The sequence below is a fragment of the Bombina bombina genome, chromosome 11 (genome assembly GCF_027579735.1).
Source record: "Bombina bombina isolate aBomBom1 chromosome 11, aBomBom1.pri, whole genome shotgun sequence".
Taxonomy (NCBI): Eukaryota; Metazoa; Chordata; class Amphibia; order Anura; family Bombinatoridae; genus Bombina; species Bombina bombina.
Window position 1 is genome coordinate 2,863,733 of NC_069509.1, and position 21,284 is coordinate 2,885,016.

Here is a 21,284-nt window from a genome sequence, read left to right on the forward strand (position 1 = left end):
GTGTTATCATACAGAAGCACAGCATGAATATCCTGTAATTACAAGGCATTAAGCTGATGTCTTATCATACAGCAGCACAGCATGAATATCCTGTAATTACAAGGCATTAAGCTGATGTCTTATCATACAGCAGCACAGCATGAATATCCTGTAATTACAAGGCATTATGCTGATGTGTTATCATACAGCAGCACAGCATGAATATCCTGTAATTACATGGCATTAAGCTGATGTGTTATCATACAGCAGCACAGCATGAATATCCTGTAATTACAAGGTATTATGCTGATGTGTTATCATACAGCAGCACAGTATGAATAACCTGTAATTACAAGGCATTAAGCTGATGTGTTATCATACAGCAGCACAGCATTAATATCCTGTAATTACATGGCATTAAGCTGATGTGTTATCATACAGCAGCACAGCATGAATATCCTGTAATTACATGGCATTATGCTGATGTGTTATCATACAGCAGCACAGCATGAATATCCTGTAATTACATGGCATTAAGCTGATGTGTTATCATACAGCAGCACCGCATGAATATCCTGTAATTACAAGGCATTATGCTGATGTGTTATCATACAGCAGCACAGCATGAATATCCTGTAATTACATGGAATTATGCTGATGTGTTATCATACAGCAGCACAGTATGAATATCCTGTAATTACAAGGCATTATGCTGATGTGTTATCATACAGCAGCACAGCATGAATATCCTGTAATTACAAGGCATTAAGCTGATGTGTTATCATACAGCAGCACAGCATGAATATCCTGTAATTACAAGGCATTAAGCTGATGTGTTATCATACAGCAGCACAGCATGAATATCCTGTAATTACAAGGCATTAAGCTGATGTGTTATCATACAGCAGCACAGCATGAATATTCTGTAATTACATGGCATTAAGCTGATGTGTTATCATACAGCAGCACAGCATGAATATCCTGTAATTACAAGGCATTAAGCTGATGTGTTATCATACAGCAGCACAGCATGAATATCCTGTAATTACATGGCATTAAGCTGATGTGTTATCATACAGCAGCACAGTATGAATATCCTGTAATTACAAGGCATTAAGCTGAAGTGTTACCATACAGCAGCACAGCATGAATATCCTGTAATTACAGGGCATTAAGCTGATGTGTTATCATACAGCAGCACAGCATGAATATCCTGTAATTACAGGGCATTAAGCTGATGTGTTATCATACAGCAGCACAGCATGAATATCCTGTAATTACAAGGCATTAAGCTGATGTGTTATCATACAGCAGCACAGCATGAATATCCTGTAATTACAAGGCATTAAGCTGATTTGTTATCATACAGCAGCACCGCATGAATATCCTGTAATTACAGAGCAGTAAGCTGATGTGTTATCATAGTTACAGCAGCACAGCATGAATAGCCTGTAATTACAAGGCATTAAGCTGATGTGTTATCATACAGCAGCACAGCATGAATATCCTGTAATTACAAGGCATTAAGCTGATGTGTTATCATACAGTAGCACAGCATGAATATCCTGTAATTACAAGGCATTATGCTGATGTGTTATCATACAGCAGCACCGCATGAATATCCTGTAATTACAAGGCATTAAGCTGATGTGTTATCATACAGCAGCACAGCATGAATATCCTGTAATTACAAGGCATTAAGCTGAAGTGTTATCATACATTAGCACAGCATGAATATCCTGTAATTACAAGGCATTAAGCTGAAGTGTTATCATACAGCAGCACAGCATGAATATCCTGTAATTAAAAGGCATTAAGTTGATGTGTTATCATACAGCAGCACAGCATGAATATCCTGTAATTACAAGGCATTATGCTGATGTGTTATCATACAGCAGCACAGCATGAATATCCTGTAATTACAAGGCATTAAGTTGATGTGTTATCATACAGCAGCACAGCATGAATAACCTGTAATTACAAGGCATTAAGCTAATGTGTTATCATACAGCAGCAAAGCATGAATATCCTGTAATTACATGGCATTATGCTGATGTGTTATCATACAGCAGCACAGCATGACTATCCTGTAATTACAAGGCATTAAGCTGATGTGTTATCATACAGCAGCACAGCATGAATATCCTGTAATTACAAGGCATTAAGCTGATGTGTTATCATACAGCAGCACAGCATGAATAACCTGTAATTACAAGGCATTAAGCTAATGTGTTATCATACAGCAGCACAGCATGAATATCCTGTAATTACATGGCATTATGCTGATGTGTTATCATACAGCAGCACAGCATGACTATCCTGTAATTACATGGCATTAAGCTGATGTGTTATCATACAGCAGCACCGCATGAATATCCTGTAATTACAAGGCATTAAGCTGATGTGTTATCATACAGCAGCACAGCATGAATATCCTGTAATTACAAGGCATTATGCTGATGTGTTATCATACAGAAGCACAGCATGAATATCCTGTAATTACAAGGCATTAAGCTGATGTCTTATCATACAGCAGCACAGCATGAATATCCTGTAATTACAAGGCATTAAGCTGATGTCTTATCATACAGCAGCACAGCATGAATATCCTGTAATTACAAGGCATTATGCTGATGTGTTATCATACAGCAGCACAGCATGAATATCCTGTAATTACATGGCATTAAGCTGATGTGTTATCATACAGCAGCACAGCATGAATATCCTGTAATTACAAGCATTATGCTAATGTGTTATCATACAGCAGCACAGCATGAATATCCTGTAATTACATGGCATTAAGCTGATGTGTTATCACACAGCAGCACAGCATGAATATCCTGTAATTACAAGGCATTATGCTGAAGTGTTATCATACAGCAGCACAGCATGAATATCCTGTAATTACATGGCATTATGCTGATGTGTTATCATACAGCAGCACAGCATGAATATCCTGTAATTACATGGCATTAAGCTGATGTGTTATCATACAGCAGCACCGCATGAATATCCTGTAATTACAAGGCATTATGCTGATGTGTTATCATACAGCAGCACAGCATGAATATCCTGTAATTACATGGAATTATGCTGATGTGTTATCATACAGCAGCACAGTATGAATATCCTGTAATTACAAGGCATTATGCTGATGTGTTATCATACAGCAGCACAGCATGAATATCTTGTAATTACAAGGCATTAAGCTGATGCGTTATCATACAGCAGCACAGCATGAATATCCTGTAATTACAAGGCATTAAGCTGATGTGTTATCATACAGCAGCACAGCATGAATATCCTGTAATTACATGGCATTAAGCTGATGTGTTATCATACAGCAGCACAGCATGAATATCCTGTAATTACAAGGCATTATGCTGATGTGTTATCATACAGCAGCACAGCATGAATATCCTGTAATTACATGGCATTAAGCTGATGTGTTATCATACAGCAGCACAGTATGAATATCCTGTAATTACAAGGCATTAAGCTGAAGTGTTATCATACAGCAGCACAGCATGAATATCCTGTAATTACAGGGCATTAAGCTGATGTGTTATCATACAGCAGCACAACATGAATATCCTGTAATTACAAGGCATTAAGCTGATGTGTTATCATACAGCAGCACCGCATGAATATCCTGTAATTACAAGGCATTAAGTTGATGTGTTATCATACAGCAGCACAGCATGAATATCCTGTAATTACAGGGCATTAAGCTGATGTGTTATCATACAGCAGCACAGCATGAATATCCTGTAATTACAAGGCATTAAGCTGATGTGTTATCATACAGCAGCACAGCATGAATATCCTGTAATTACAAGGCATTAAGCTGATTTGTTATCATACAGCAGCACAGCATGAATATCCTGTAATTACAAGGCATTAAGCTGATGTGTTATCATACAGCAGCACCGCATGAATATCCTGTAATTACAGAGCAGTAAGCTGATGTGTTATCATAGTTACAGCAGCACAGCATGAATAGCCTGTAATTACAAGGCATTAAGCTGATGTGTTATCATACAGCAGCACAGCATGAATATCCTGTAATTACAAGGCATTAAGCTGATGTGTTATCATACAGTAGCACAGCATGAATATCCTGTAATTACAAGGCATTATGCTGATGTGTTATCATACAGCAGCACCGCATGAATATCCTGTAATTACAAGGCATTAAGCTGATGTGTTATCATACAGCAGCACAGCATGAATATCCTGTAATTACAAGGCATTAAGCTGAAGTGTTATCATACATTAGCACAGCATGAATATCCTGTAATTACAAGGCATTAAGCTGAAGTGTTATCATACAGCAGCACAGCATGAATATCCTGTAATTAAAAGGCATTAAGTTGATGTGTTATCATACAGCAGCACAGCATGAATATCCTGTAATTACAAGGCATTATGCTGATGTGTTATCATACAGCAGCACAGCATGAATATCCTGTAATTACAAGGCATTAAGTTGATGTGTTATCATACAGCAGCACAGCATGAATATCCTGTAATTACAAGGCATTAAGCTGATGTGTTATCATACAGCAGCACAGCATGAATATCCTGTAATTACAAGCATTATGCTGATGTGTTATCATACAGCAGCACAGCATGAATATCCTGTAATTACAAGGCATTAAGTTGATGTGTTATCATACAGCAGCACAGCATGAATATCCTGTAATTACAAGGCATTAAGCTGAAGTGTTATCATACAGCAGCACAGCATGAATATCCTGTAATTACAAGGCATTAAGTTGATGTGTTATCATACAGCAGCACAGCATGAATATCCTGTAATTACATGGCATTAAGCTGATGTGTTATCATACAGCAGCACAGCATGAATATCCTGTAATTACATGGCATTATGCTGATGTGTTATCATACAGCAGCACAGCATGAATATCCTGTAATTACAAGGCATTAAGCTGATGTGTTATCATACAGCAGCACAGCATGAATATCCTGTAATTACAAGGCATTAAGCTGATGTGTTATCATACAGCAGCACAGCATGAATATCCTGTAATTACAAGGCATTAAGCTGATGTATTATCATACAGCAGCACAGCATGAATATCCTGTAATTACATGGCATTAAGCTGATGTGTTATCACACAGCAGCACAGCATGAATATCCTGTAATTACAGAGCATTAAGTTGATGTGTTATCATACAGCAGCACCGCATGAATATCCTGTAATTACAAGGCATTAAGCTGATGTGTTATCATACAGCAGCACAGCATGAATATCCTGTAATTACAAGGCATTAAGTTGATGTGTTATCATACAGCAGCACAGCATGAATATCCTGTAATTACAAGGCATTATGCTGATGTGTTATCATACAGCAGCACAGCATGAATATCCTGTAATTACATGGCATTAAGCTGATGTGTTATCATACAGCAGCACAGCATGAATATCCTGTAATTACAAGGCATTAAGCTGATGTGTTATCATACAGCAGCACAGCATGAATAACCTGTAATTACAAGGCATTAAGCTGATGTGTTATCATACAGCAGCACAGCATGAATAACCTGTAATTACAAGGCATTAAGCTGATGTGTTATCATACAGCAGCACAGCATGAATATCCTGTAATTACATGGCATTATGCTGATGTGTTATCATACAGCAGCACCGCATGAATATCCTGCAATTACAAGGCATTATGCTGACGTGTTATCATACAGCAGCACAGCATGAATATCCTGTACTTACAAGGCATTAAGCTGATGTGTTATCATACAGCAGCACAGCATGAATATCCTGTAATTACATGGCATTAAGCTGATGTGTTATCATACAGCAGCACAGCATGAATATCCTGTAATTACATGGCATTAAGCTTATGTCTTATCATACAGCAGCACAGCATGAATATCCTGTAATTACAAGGCATTATGCTGATGTGTTATCATACAGCAGCACAGCATGAATATCCTGTAATTACAAGGCATTAAGCTGATGTGTTATCATACAGCAGCACAGCATGACTATCCTGTAATTACAAGGCATTATGCTGATGTGTTATCATACAGCAGCACAGCATGAATATCCTGTAATTACAAGGCATTATGCTGATGTGTTATCATACAGCAGCACAGCATGAATATCCTGTAATTACATGGCATTAAGCTGATGTGTTATCATACAGCAGCACAGCATGAATAACCTGTAATTACAAGGCATTAAGCTGATGTGTTATCATACAGCAGCACAGCATGAATATCCTGTAATTACATGGCATTAAGCTGATGTGTTATCATACAGCAGCACCGCATGAATATCCTGTAATTACAAGGCATTAAGCTGATGTGTTATCATACAGCAGCACAGCATGAATATCCTGTAATTACAATGCATTAAGCTGTGTTATCATACAGCAGCACAGCATGAATAACCTGTAATTACAAGGCATTATGCTGATGTGTTATCATACAGCAGCACAGCATGAATATCCTGTAATTACAAGGCATTAAGCTGATGTGTTATCATACAGCAGCACAGCATGAATATCCTGTAATTACAGAGCATTAAGCTGATGTGTTATCATACAGCAGCACAGCATGAATATCCTGTAATTACAGGCATTATGCTGATGTGTTATCATACAGCAGCACCGCATGAATATCCTGTAATTACAAGGCATTAAGCTGATGTGTTATCATACAGCAGCACAGTATGAATATCCTGTAATTACAAGGCATTAATCTGATGTGTTATCATACAGCAGCACAGCATGAATATCCTGTAATTACATGGCATTAAGCTGATGTGTTATCATACAGCAGCACAGCATGAATATCCTGTAATTACATGGCATTAAGCTGATGTGTTATCATACAGCAGCACAGCATGAATATCCTGTAATTACAAGGCATTATGCTGATGTGTTATCATACAGCAGCACCGCATGAATATCCTGTAATTACATGGCATTATGCTGATGTGTTATCATACAGCAGCACAGCATGAATATCCTGCAATTACATGGAATTATGCTGATGTGTTATCATACAGCAGCACAGCATGAATAACCTGTAATTACAAGGCATTATGCTGATGTGTTATCATACAGCAGCACATCATGAATATCCTGTAATTACATGGCATTATGCTGATGTGTTATCATACAGCAGCACAGCATGAATATCCTGTAATTACAAGGCATTAAGTTGATGTGTTATCATACAGCAGCACAGCATGAATATCCTGTAATTACAAGGCATTAAGCTGATGTGTTATCATACAGCAGCACAGCATGAATATCCTGTAATTACAAGGCATTAAGCTGATGTGTTATCATACAGCAGCACAGCATGAATATCCTGTAATTACAAGGCATTAAGCTGATGTGTTATCATACAGCAGCACCGCATGAATATCCTGTAATTACAAGGCATTAAGCTGATGTGTTATCATACAGCAGCACCGCATGAATATCCTGTAATTACAAGGCATTAAGCTGATGTGTTATCATACAGCAGCACAGCATGAATATCCTGTAATTACAAGGCATTAAGCTGATTTGTTATCATACAGCAGCACAGCATGAATATCCTGTAATTACAAGGCATTAAGCTGATGTGTTATCATACAGCAGCACCGCATGAATATCCTGTAATTACAGAGCAGTAAGCTGATGTGTTATCATAGTTACAGCAGCACAGCATGAATATCCTGTAATTACAAGGCATTAAGCTGATATGTTATCATACAGCAGCACAGCATGAATATCCTGTAATTACAAGGCATTAAGCTGATGTGTTATCATACAGCAGCACAGCATGAATATCCTGTAATTATAAGGCATTAAGCTGATTTGTTATCATACAGCAGCACAGCATGAATATCCTGTAATTACAAGGCATTAAGCTGATGTGTTATCATACAGCAGCACCGCATGAATATCCTGTAATTACAGAGCAGTAAGCTGATGTGTTATCATAGTTACAGCAGCACAGCATGAATAGCCTGTAATTACAAGGCATTAAGCTGATGTGTTATCATACAGCAGCACAGCATGAATATCCTGTAATTACAAGGCATTAAGCTGATGTGTTATCATACAGTAGCACAGCATGAATATCCTGTAATTACAAGGCATTATGCTGATGTGTTATCATACAGCAGCACCGCATGAATATCCTGTAATTACAAGGCATTAAGCTGATGTGTTATCATACAGCAGCACAGCATGAATATCCTGTAATTACAAGGCATTAAGCTGAAGTGTTATCATACATTAGCACAGCATGAATATCCTGTAATTACAAGGCATTAAGCTGAAGTGTTATCATACAGCAGCACAGCATGAATATCCTGTAATTAAAAGGCATTAAGTTGATGTGTTATCATACAGCAGCACAGCATGAATATCCTGTAATTACAAGGCATTATGCTGATGTGTTATCATACAGCAGCACAGCATGAATATCCTGTAATTACAAGGCATTAAGTTGATGTGTTATCATACAGCAGCACAGCATGAATATCCTGTAATTACAAGCATTATGCTGATGTGTTATCATACAGCAGCACAGCATGAATATCCTGTAATTAAAAGGCATTAAGTTGATGTGTTATCATACAGCAGCACATCATGAATATCCTGTAATTACAAGGCATTATGCTGATGTGTTATCATACAGCAGCACAGCATGAATATCCTGTAATTACAAGGCATTAAGCTGATGTGTTATCATACAGCAGCACAGCATGAATATCCTGTAATTACAAGCATTATGCTGATGTGTTATCATACAGCAGCACAGCATGAATATCCTGTAATTACAAGGCATTAAGTTGATGTGTTATCATACAGCAGCACAGCATGAATATCCTGTAATTACAAGGCATTAAGCTGAAGTGTTATCATACAGCAGCACAGCATGAATATCCTGTAATTACAAGGCATTAAGTTGATGTGTTATCATACAGCAGCACAGCATGAATATCCTGTAATTACATGGCATTAAGCTGATGTGTTATCATACAGCAGCACAGCATGAATATCCTGTAATTACATGGCATTATGCTGATGTGTTATCATACAGCAGCACAGCATGAATATCCTGTAATTACAAGGCATTAAGCTGATGTGTTATCATACAGCAGCACAGCATGAATATCCTGTAATTACAAGGCATTAAGCTGATGTATTATCATACAGCAGCACAGCATGAATATCCTGTAATTACATGGCATTAAGCTGATGTGTTATCACACAGCAGCACAGCATGAATATCCTGTAATTACAGAGCATTAAGTTGATGTGTTATCATACAGCAGCACCGCATGAATATCCTGTAATTACAAGGCATTAAGCTGATGTGTTATCATACAGCAGCACAGCATGAATATCCTGTAATTACAAGGCATTAAGTTGATGTGTTATCATACAGCAGCACAGCATGAATATCCTGTAATTACAAGGCATTATGCTGATGTGTTATCATACAGCAGCACAGCATGAATATCCTGTAATTACATGGCATTAAGCTGATGTGTTATCATACAGCAGCACAGCATGAATATCCTGTAATTACAAGGCATTAAGCTGATGTGTTATCATACAGCAGCACAGCATGAATAACCTGTAATTACAAGGCATTAAGCTGATGTGTTATCATACAGCAGCACAGCATGAATATCCTGTAATTACATGGCATTATGCTGATGTGTTATCATACAGCAGCACAGCATGAATATCCTGTAATTACAGAGCATTAAGCTGATGTGTTATCATACAGCAGCACAGCATGAATATCCTGTAATTACAAGGCATTAAGCTGATGTGTTATCATACAGCAGCACCGCATGAATATCCTGTAATTACAAGGCATTATGCTGATGTGTTATCATACAGCAGCACAGCATGAATATCCTGTAATTACATGGCATTATGCTGATGTGTTATCATACAGCAGCACAGCATGAATATCCTGCAATTACATGGAATTATGCTGATGTGTTATCATACAGCAGCACAGCATGAATATCCTGTAATTACAAGGCATTAAGCTGATGTGTTATCATACAGCAGCACAGCATGAATATCCTGTAATTACAATGCATTAAGCTGTGTTATCATACAGCAGCACAGCATGAATAACCTGTAATTACAAGGCATTATGCTGATGTGTTATCATACAGCAGCACAGCATGAATATCCTGTAATTACAAGGCATTAAGCTGATGTGTTATCATACAGCAGCACAGCATGAATATCCTGTAATTACAGAGCATTAAGCTGATGTGTTATCATACAGCAGCACAGCATGAATATCCTGTAATTACAGGCATTATGCTGATGTGTTATCATACAGCAGCACCGCATGAATATCCTGTAATTACAAGGCATTAAGCTGATGTGTTATCATACAGCAGCACAGTATGAATATCCTGTAATTACAAGGCATTAAGCTGATGTGTTATCATACAGCAGCACAGCATGAATATCCTGTAATTACATGGCATTAAGCTGATGTGTTATCATACAGCAGCACAGCATGAATATCCTGTAATTACATGGCATTAAGCTGATGTGTTATCATACAGCAGCACAGCATGAATATCCTGTAATTACAAGGCATTATGCTGATGTGTTATCATACAGCAGCACCGCATGAATATCCTGTAATTACAAGGTATTATGCTGATGTGTTATCATACAGCAGCACAGCATGAATATCCTGCAATTACATGGAATTATGCTGATGTGTTATCATACAGCAGCACAGCATGAATAACCTGTAATTACAAGGCATTATGCTGATGTGTTATCATACAGCAGCACATCATGAATATCCTGTAATTACATGGCATTATGCTGATGTGTTATCATACAGCAGCACAGCATGAATATCCTGTAATTACAAGGCATTAAGTTGATGTGTTATCATACAGCAGCACAGCATGAATATCCTGTAATTACAAGGCATTAAGCTGATGTGTTATCATACAGCAGCACAGCATGAATATCCTGTAATTACAAGGCATTAAGCTGATGTGTTATCATACAGCAGCACAGCATGAATATCCTGTAATTACAAGGCATTAAGCTGATGTGTTATCATACAGCAGCACCGCATGAATATCCTGTAATTACAAGGCATTAAGCTGATGTGTTATCATACAGCAGCACCGCATGAATATCCTGTAATTACAAGGCATTAAGCTGATGTGTTATCATACAGCAGCACAGCATGAATATCCTGTAATTACAAGGCATTAAGCTGATATGTTATCATACAGCAGCACAGCATGAATATCCTGTAATTACAAGGCATTAAGCTGATATGTTATCATACAGCAGCACAGCATGAATATCCTGTAATTACAAGGCATTAAGCTGATGTGTTATCATACAGCAGCACAGCATGAATATCCTGTAATTACATGGCATTAAGCTGATGTGTTATCATACAGCAGCACAGCATGAATATCCTGTAATTACAAGGCATTAAGCTGATGTGTTATCATACAGCAGCACAGCATGAATATCCTGTAATTACAAGGCATTAAGCTGATGTGTTATCATACAGCAGCACAGCATGAATATCCTGTAATTAGAAGGCATTAAGTTGATGTGTTATCATACAGCAGCACAGCATGAATATCCTGTAATTACAAGGCATTAAGCTGATGTGTTATCATACAGCAGCACAGCATGAATATCCTGTAATTACATGGCATTAAGTTGATGTGTTATCATACAGCAGCACAGCATTAATATCCTGTAATTACATGGCATTAAGCTGATGTGTTATCATACAGCAGCACAGCATGAATATCCTGTAATTACAAGGTATTATGCTGATGTGTTATCATACAGCAGCACAGTATGAATAACCTGTAATTACAAGGCATTAAGCTGATGTGTTATCATACAGCAGCACAGCATTAATATCCTGTAATTACATGGCATTAAGCTGATGTGTTATCATACAGCAGCACCGCATGAATATCCTGTAATTACAAGGCATTAAGCTGAAGTGTTATCATACAGCAGCACAGCATGAATATCCTGTAATTACAAGGCATTAAGCTGATGTGTTATCATACAGCAGCACAGCATGAATATCCTGTAATTACATGGCATTATGCTGATGTGTTATCATACAGCAGCACAGCATGAATATCCTGTAATTACAAGGCATTAAGCTGATGTGTTATCATACAGCAGCACAGCATGAATATCCTGTAATTACATGGCATTACGCTGATGTGTTATCATACAGCAGCACAGCATGAATATCCTGTAATTACATGGCATTACGCTGATGTGTTATCATACAGCAGCACAGCATGAATATCCTGTAATTACAAGGCATTAAGCTGATGTGTTATCATACAGCAGCACCGCATGAATATCCTGTAATTACAAGGCATTAAGCTGATGTGTTATCATACAGCAGCACAGCATGAATATCCTGTAATTACATGGCATTACGCTGATGTGTTATCATACAGCAGCACAGCATGAATATCCTGTAATTACAAGGCATTAAGCTGATGTGTTATCATACAGCAGCACAGCATGAATATCCTGTAATTACAAGGCATTAAGCTGATGTGTTATCATACAGCAGCACAGTATGAATAACCTGTAATTACAGGCATTATGCTGATGTGTTATCATACAGCAGCACAGCATGAATATCCTGTAATTACAAGGCATTAAGCTGATGTGTTATCATACAGCAGCACAGTATGAATATCCTGTAATTACAAGGCATTAAGCTGATGTGTTATCATACAGCAGCACAGCATGAATATCCTGTAATTACAAGGCATTAAGCTGATGTGTTATCATACAGCAGCACAGCATGAATATCCTGTAATTACATGGCATTACGCTGATGTGTTATCATACAGCAGCACAGCATGAATATCCTGTAATTACAAGGCATTAAGCTGATGTGTTATCATACAGCAGCACAGCATGAATATCCTGTAATTACAAGGCATTAAGCTGATGTGTTATCATACAGCAGCACAGTATGAATAACCTGTAATTACAGGCATTATGCTGATGTGTTATCATACAGCAGCACAGCATGAATATCCTGTAATTACAAGGCATTAAGCTGATGTGTTATCATACAGCAGCACAGTATGAATATCCTGTAATTACAAGGCATTAAGCTGATGTGTTATCATACAGCAGCACAGCATGAATATCCTGTAATTACAAGGCATTAAGCTGATGTGTTATCATACAGCAGCACAGCATTTATATCCTGTAATTACAAGGCATTAAGCTGATGTGTTATCATACAGCAGCACAGTATGAATATCCTGTAATTACAAGGCATTAAGCTGATGTGTTATCATACAGCAGCACAGTATGAATATCCTGTAATTACATGGCATTACGCTGATGTGTTATCATACAGCAGCACAGCATGAATATCCTGTAATTACAAGGCATTATGCTGATGTGTTATCATACAGCAGCACAGCATGAATATCCTGTAATTACAAGGCATTAAGCTGATGTGTTATCATACAGCAGCACCGCATGAATATCCTGTAATTACAAGGCATTATGCTGATGTGTTATCATACAGCAGCACAGCATGAATATCCTGTAATTACAAGGCATTAAGCTGATGTGTTATCATACAGCAGCACCGCATGAATATCCTGTAATTACAAGGCATTATGCTGATGTGTTATCATACAGCAGCACAGTATGAATAACCTGTAATTACAAGGCATTAAGCTGATGTGTTATCATACAGCAGCACAGCATGAATATCCTGTAATTTAAAGGCATTAAGCTGATATGTTATCATACAGCAGCACAGCATGAATATCCTGTAATTACAAGGCATTAAGCTGATATGTTATCATACAGCAGCACAGCATGAATATCCTGTAATTACAAGGCATTAAGCTGATGTGTTATCATACAGCAGCACAGCATGAATATCCTGTAATTACATGGCATTAAGCTGATGTGTTATCATACAGCAGCACAGCATGAATATCCTGTAATTACAAGGCATTAAGCTGATGTGTTATCATACAGCAGCACAGCATGAATATCCTGTAATTACAAGGCATTAAGCTGATGTGTTATCATACAGCAGCACAGCATGAATATCCTGTAATTAGAAGGCATTAAGTTGATGTGTTATCATACAGCAGCACAGCATGAATATCCTGTAATTACAAGGCATTAAGCTGATGTGTTATCATACAGCAGTACAGCATGAATATCCTGTAATTACATGGCATTAAGTTGATGTGTTATCATACAGCAGCACAGCATTAATATCCTGTAATTACATGGCATTAAGCTGATGTGTTATCATACAGCAGCACAGCATGAATATCCTGTAATTACAAGGTATTATGCTGATGTGTTATCATACAGCAGCACAGTATGAATAACCTGTAATTACAAGGCATTAAGCTGATGTGTTATCATACAGCAGCACAGCATTAATATCCTGTAATTACATGGCATTAAGCTGATGTGTTATCATACAGCAGCACCGCATGAATATCCTGTAATTACAAGGCATTAAGCTGAAGTGTTATCATACAGCAGCACAGCATGAATATCCTGTAATTACAAGGCATTAAGCTGATGTGTTATCATACAGCAGCACAGCATGAATATCCTGTAATTACATGGCATTATGCTGATGTGTTATCATACAGCAGCACAGCATGAATATCCTGTAATTACAAGGCATTAAGCTGATGTGTTATCATACAGCAGCACAGCATGAATATCCTGTAATTACATGGCATTACGCTGATGTGTTATCATACAGCAGCACAGCATGAATATCCTGTAATTACATGGCATTACGCTGATGTGTTATCATACAGCAGCACAGCATGAATATCCTGTAATTACAAGGCATTAAGCTGATGTGTTATCATACAGCAGCACCGCATGAATATCCTGTAATTACAAGGCATTAAGCTGATGTGTTATCATACAGCAGCACAGCATGAATATCCTGTAATTACATGGCATTACGCTGATGTGTTATCATACAGCAGCACAGCATGAATATCCTGTAATTACAAGGCATTAAGCTGATGTGTTATCATACAGCAGCACAGCATGAATATCCTGTAATTACAAGGCATTAAGCTGATGTGTTATCATACAGCAGCACAGTATGAATAACCTGTAATTACAGGCATTATGCTGATGTGTTATCATACAGCAGCACAGCATGAATATCCTGTAATTACAAGGCATTAAGCTGATGTGTTATCATACAGCAGCACAGTATGAATATCCTGTAATTACAAGGCATTAAGCTGATGTGTTATCATACAGCAGCACAGCATGAATATCCTGTAATTACAAGGCATTAAGCTGATGTGTTATCATACAGCAGCACAGCATGAATATCCTGTAATTACATGGCATTACGCTGATGTGTTATCATACAGCAGCACAGCATGAATATCCTGTAATTACAAGGCATTAAGCTGATGTGTTATCATACAGCAGCACAGCATGAATATCCTGTAATTACAAGGCATTAAGCTGATGTGTTATCATACAGCAGCACAGTATGAATAACCTGTAATTACAGGCATTATGCTGATGTGTTATCATACAGCAGCACAGCATGAATATCCTGTAATTACAAGGCATTAAGCTGATGTGTTATCATACAGCAGCACAGTATGAATATCCTGTAATTACAAGGCATTAAGCTGATGTGTTATCATACAGCAGCACAGCATGAATATCCTGTAATTACAAGGCATTAAGCTGATGTGTTATCATACAGCAGCACAGCATTTATATCCTGTAATTACAAGGCATTAAGCTGATGTGTTATCATACAGCAGCACAGTATGAATATCCTGTAATTACAAGGCATTAAGCTGATGTGTTATCATACAGCAGCACAGTATGAATATCCTGTAATTACATGGCATTACGCTGATGTGTTATCATACAGCAGCACAGCATGAATATCCTGTAATTACAAGGCATTATGCTGATGTGTTATCATACAGCAGCACAGCATGAATATCCTGTAATTACAAGGCATTAAGCTGATGTGTTATCATACAGCAGCACCGCATGAATATCCTGTAATTACAAGGCATTATGCTGATGTGTTATCATACAGCAGCACAGCATGAATATCCTGTAATTACAAGGCATTAAGCTGTGTTATCATACAGCAGCACAGCATGAATATCCTGTAATTACAAGGCATTATGCTGATGTGTTATCATACAGCAGCACAGTATGAATAACCTGTAATTACAGGCATTATGCTAATGTGTTATCATACAGCAGCACAGCATGAATATCCTGTAATTACATGGCATTAAGTTGATGTGTTATCATACAGCAGCACAGCATGAATATCCTGTAATTACATGGCATTATGCTGATGTGTTATCATACAGCAGCACCGCATGAATATCCTGTAATTACAAGGCATTAAGCTGATGTGTTATCATACAGCAGCACAGTATGAATAACCTGTAATTACATGGCATTATGCTGATGTGTTATCATACAGCAGCACAGCATGAATATCCTGTAATTACAAGGCATTATGCTGATGTGTTATCATACAGCAGCACAGTATGAATAACCTGTAATTACAAGGCATTATGCTGATGTGTTATCATACAGCAGCACAGTATGAATATCCTGTAATTACAAGGCATTAAGCTGATGTGTTATCATACAGTAGCACAGCATGAATATCCTGTAATTACAAGGCATTAAGCTGATGTGTTATCATACAGCAGCACAGTATGAATAACCTGTAATTACAGGCATTAAGCTGATGTGTTATCATACAGCAGCACAGCATGAATATCCTGTAATTACATGGCATTAAGCTGATGTGTTATCATACAGCAGCACAGTATGAATAACCTGTAATTACAAGGCATTATGCTGATGTGTTATCATACAGCAGCACAGTATGAATATCCTGTAATTACAAGGCATTAAGCTGATGTGTTATCATACAGCAGCACAGTATGAATAACCTGTAATTACAGGCATTAAGCTGATGTGTTATCATACAGCAGCACAGTATGAATAACCTGTAATTACAGGCATTAAGCTGATGTGTTATCATACAGCAGCACCGCATGAATATCCTGTAATTACAAGGCATTATGCTGATGTGTTATCATACAGCAGCACAGTATGAATAACCTGTAATTACAAAGCATTAAGCTGATGTGTTATCATACAGCAGCACCGCATGAATATCCTGTAATTACAAGGCATTATGCTGATGTGTTATCATACAGCAGCACAGCATGAATATCCTGTAATTACAAGGCATTATGCTGATGTGTTATCATACAGCAGCACAGCATGAATATCCTGCAATTACATGGCATTAAGCTGATGTGTTATCATACAGCAGCACAGTATGAATATCCTGTAATTACAAGGCATTAAGCTGATGTGTTATCATACAGCAGCACAGTATGAATATCCTGTAATTACAAGGCATTATGCTGATGTGTTATCATACAGCAGCACAGCATGAATATCCTGTAATTACATGGCATTACGCTGATGTGTTATCATACAGCAGCACAGCATGAATATCCTGTACTTACAAGGCATTAAGCTGATGTGTTATCATACAGCAGCACCGCATGAATATCCTGTAATTACAAGGCATTAAGCTGATGTGTTATCATACAGTAGCACAGCATGAATATCCTGTACTTACAAGGCATTAAGCTGATGTGTTATCATACAGCAGCACCGCATGAATATCCTGTAATTACAAGGCATTAAGCTGATGTGTTATCATACAGCAGCACAGTATGAATATCCTGTAATTACAAGGCATTATGCTGATGTGTTATCATACAGCAGCACAGCATGAATATCCTGTAATTACAAGGCATTATGCTGATGTGTTATCATACAGCAGCACAGCATGAATATCCTGTAATTACAAGGCATTATGCTGATGTGTTATCATACAGCAGCACAGCATGAATATCCTGTAATTACAAGGCATTATGCTGATGTGTTATCATACAGCAGCACAGCATGAATATCCTGTAATTACATGGCATTAAGCTGATGTGTTATCATACAGCAGCACAGCATGAATATCCTGTAATTACATGGCATTAAGCTGATGTGTTATCATACAGCAGCACAGCATGAATATCCTGTAATTACAAGGCATTATGCTGATGTGTTATCATACAGCAGCACAGTATGAATAACCTGTAATTACATGGCATTAAGCTGATGTGTTATCATACAGCAGCACAGCATGAATAACCTGTAATTACAGGCATTATGCTGATGTGTTATCATACAGCAGCACAGCATGAATATCCTGTAATTACAAGGCATTATGCTGATGTGTTATCATACAGCAGCACAGTATGAATATCCTGTAATTACAAGGCATTAAGCTGATGTGTTATCATACAGCAGCACAGTATGAATATCCTGTAATTACATGGCATTAAGCTGATGTGTTATCATACAGCAGCACAGTATGAATATCCTGTAATTACAAGGCATTAAGCTGATGTGTTATCATACAGCAGCACAGCATGAATAACCTGTAATTACATGGCATTAAGCTGATGTGTTATCATACAGCAGCACAGTATGAATATCCTGTAATTACAAGGCATTAAGCTGATGTGTTATCATACAGCAGCACAGTATGAATATCCTGTAATTACAAGGCATTAAGCTGATGTGTTATCATACAGCAGCACAGCATGAATAACCTGTAATTACATGGCATTAAGCTGATGTGTTATCATACAGCAGCACAGTATGAATATCCTGTAATTACAAGGCATTAAGCTGATGTGTTATCATACAGCAGCACAGCATGAATATCCTGTAATTACAAGGCATTAAGCTGATGTGTTATCATACAGCAGCACAGTATGAATAACCTGTAATTACAGGCATTATGCTGATGTGTTATCATACAGCAGCACAGTATGAATAACCTGTAATTACAGGCATTAAGCTGATGTGTTATCATACAGCAGCACAGCATGAATATCCTGTAATTACAAGGCATTAAGCTGATGTGTTATCATACAGCAGAACAGCATGAATATCCTGTAATTACAAGGCATTAAGCTGATGTGTTATCATACAGCAGCACAGCATGAATATCCTGTAATTACAAGGCATTAAGCTGATGTGTTATCATACAGCAGAACAGCATGAATATCCTGTAATTACAAGGCATTAAGCTGAAGTGTTATCATACAGCAGAACAGCATGAATATCCTGTAATTATATGGCATTAAGCTGATGTGTTATCATACAGCAGCACAGCATGTATATCCTGTAATTACAAGGCATTAAGCTAATGTGTTATCATACAGCAGCACAGCATGAATATCCTGTAATTACAAGGCATTATGCTGATGTGTTATCATACAGCAGCACAGCATGAATATCCTGTAATTACAAGGCATTAAGCTGATGTGTTATCATACAGCAGCACAGCATGAATATCCTGTAATTACAAGGCATTAAGCTGATGTGTTATCATACAGCAGCACAGCATGAATATCCTGTAATTACAAGGCATTATGCTGATGTGTTATCATACAGCAGCACAGTATGAATATCCTGTAATTACAGGGCATTAAGCTGATGTGTTATCATACAGCAGCACAGCATGAATATCCTGTAATTACAAGGCATTAAGCTGATGTGTTATCATACAGCAGCACAGCATGAATATCCTGTAATTACAAGGCATTATGCTGATGTGTTATCATACAGCAGCACAGCATGAATATCCTGTAATTACATGGCATTAAGCTGATCTTTCCCATGTTGTGTTTCTTTGGCAGGGTATGGACAGTGTGTCTTGTTGCCTTCAGCATTGCGTGGATCCCTGTGGTTCAGGCTGCACAAGGGGGACAGTTATTTGATTACATTCAGTCAGTGGCGAGTTTTCTGGCCCCGCCCATTGCAGCAGTTTTCTTTCTGGCTATGTTTGTGAAAAGGGTTAATGAACCGGTAAGATCAAAACACACATACATTTAAACATACATACATACATACTTAATCATATATACATGCGTGCACACACATAAACATATATACATTTCTTTCATGTAATTGGCAAGAGTCCATGAGCTAGTGACGTATGGGATATACAATCCTACCAGGAGGGGCAAAGTTTCCCAAACCTCAAAATGCCTATAAATACACCCCTCACCACACCCACAATTCAGTTTTACAAACTTTGCCTCCTATGGAGGTGGTGAAGTAAGTTTGTGCTAAGATTTCTACGTTGATATGCGCTTTTCAGCATGCTGAAGCCTGATTCCTCTCAGAGTACAGCAAATGTCAGAGGGACGTGAAGGGAGTATCACCTATTGAATACGATGATTTCCCTAACGGGGGTCTATTTCATAGGTTCTCTGTTATCGGTCGTAGAGATTCATCTCCTACCTCCCTTTTCAGATCGACGATATACTCTCAATTTACCATTACCTCTACTAATAACTGTTTCAGTACTGGTTTGGCTATCTGCTATATGTGGATGGGTGTCTTTTGGTAAGTATGTTTTCATTACTTAAGACACCTCAGCTATGGTTTGGCACTTTATGCATTTATATAAAGTTCTAAATATATGTATTGTACTTATATTTGCCATGAGTCAGGTTCATGTATTTCCTTCTGCAGACTGTCAGTTTCATATTTGGGGAATATAAACATCTTTTTAAATGAAATTTATTTCTTACCTGTGGTTTAGTCTTTTTTTTTTTTTTTTCTTCAATTGACTACTTCTTACAAATTGCGGGCGATATTAGGCCCGCGGGTGCGACAAATGCTTAACTTTATTACGTCATTTTTGGCGCGAAAGAGTACGTCTATGACGTAAGTTCGTCATTTCCGGCGTCATACTTGACGCCGAGACCTTTCACACGGTTGCGTTATTAATGACGCAAGTGTGTCATTTTCGGTTATTTTTTGGCCCCAAAAAAGTTTAGTTACGTTGTGCGTCATACTTGGCGCCAAACTTTTTCATTAATTCAATACCCCATTGATGTTTGCCTCTTGCTTTTTTCAATATCAGAGGCCTATGCTTTTGCATTTTTTCCCATTCCTGAAACTGTCATATAAGGAAATAGATAATTTTGCTTTATATGTTGTTTTTTCTCTTACATTGAGCAAGATGTCCCAATCTGATCCTGCCTCAGAAGTTTCTGCTGGAACATTGCTGCCTGACGTCGGTTCTACCAAAGCTAAGTGCATTTGTTGTAAAATTGTAG

The 21,284-nt window shown here is 37.8% G+C and overlaps 1 protein-coding gene across 1 annotated transcript in view; it reads left to right on the plus strand.

Moving 5' to 3' along the window:
* The window catches only part of SLC5A2 (solute carrier family 5 member 2), a 520,185-nt gene that overhangs the window by 418,825 nt on the left and 80,076 nt on the right, over nucleotides 1-21,284 (plus strand). The window contains exon 8 of the mRNA XM_053694827.1: nucleotides 19,854-20,022. Coding sequence (XP_053550802.1) covers nucleotides 19,854-20,022 — 169 coding nt within the window. The remainder of the gene's footprint in view (nucleotides 1-19,853; nucleotides 20,023-21,284) is intronic.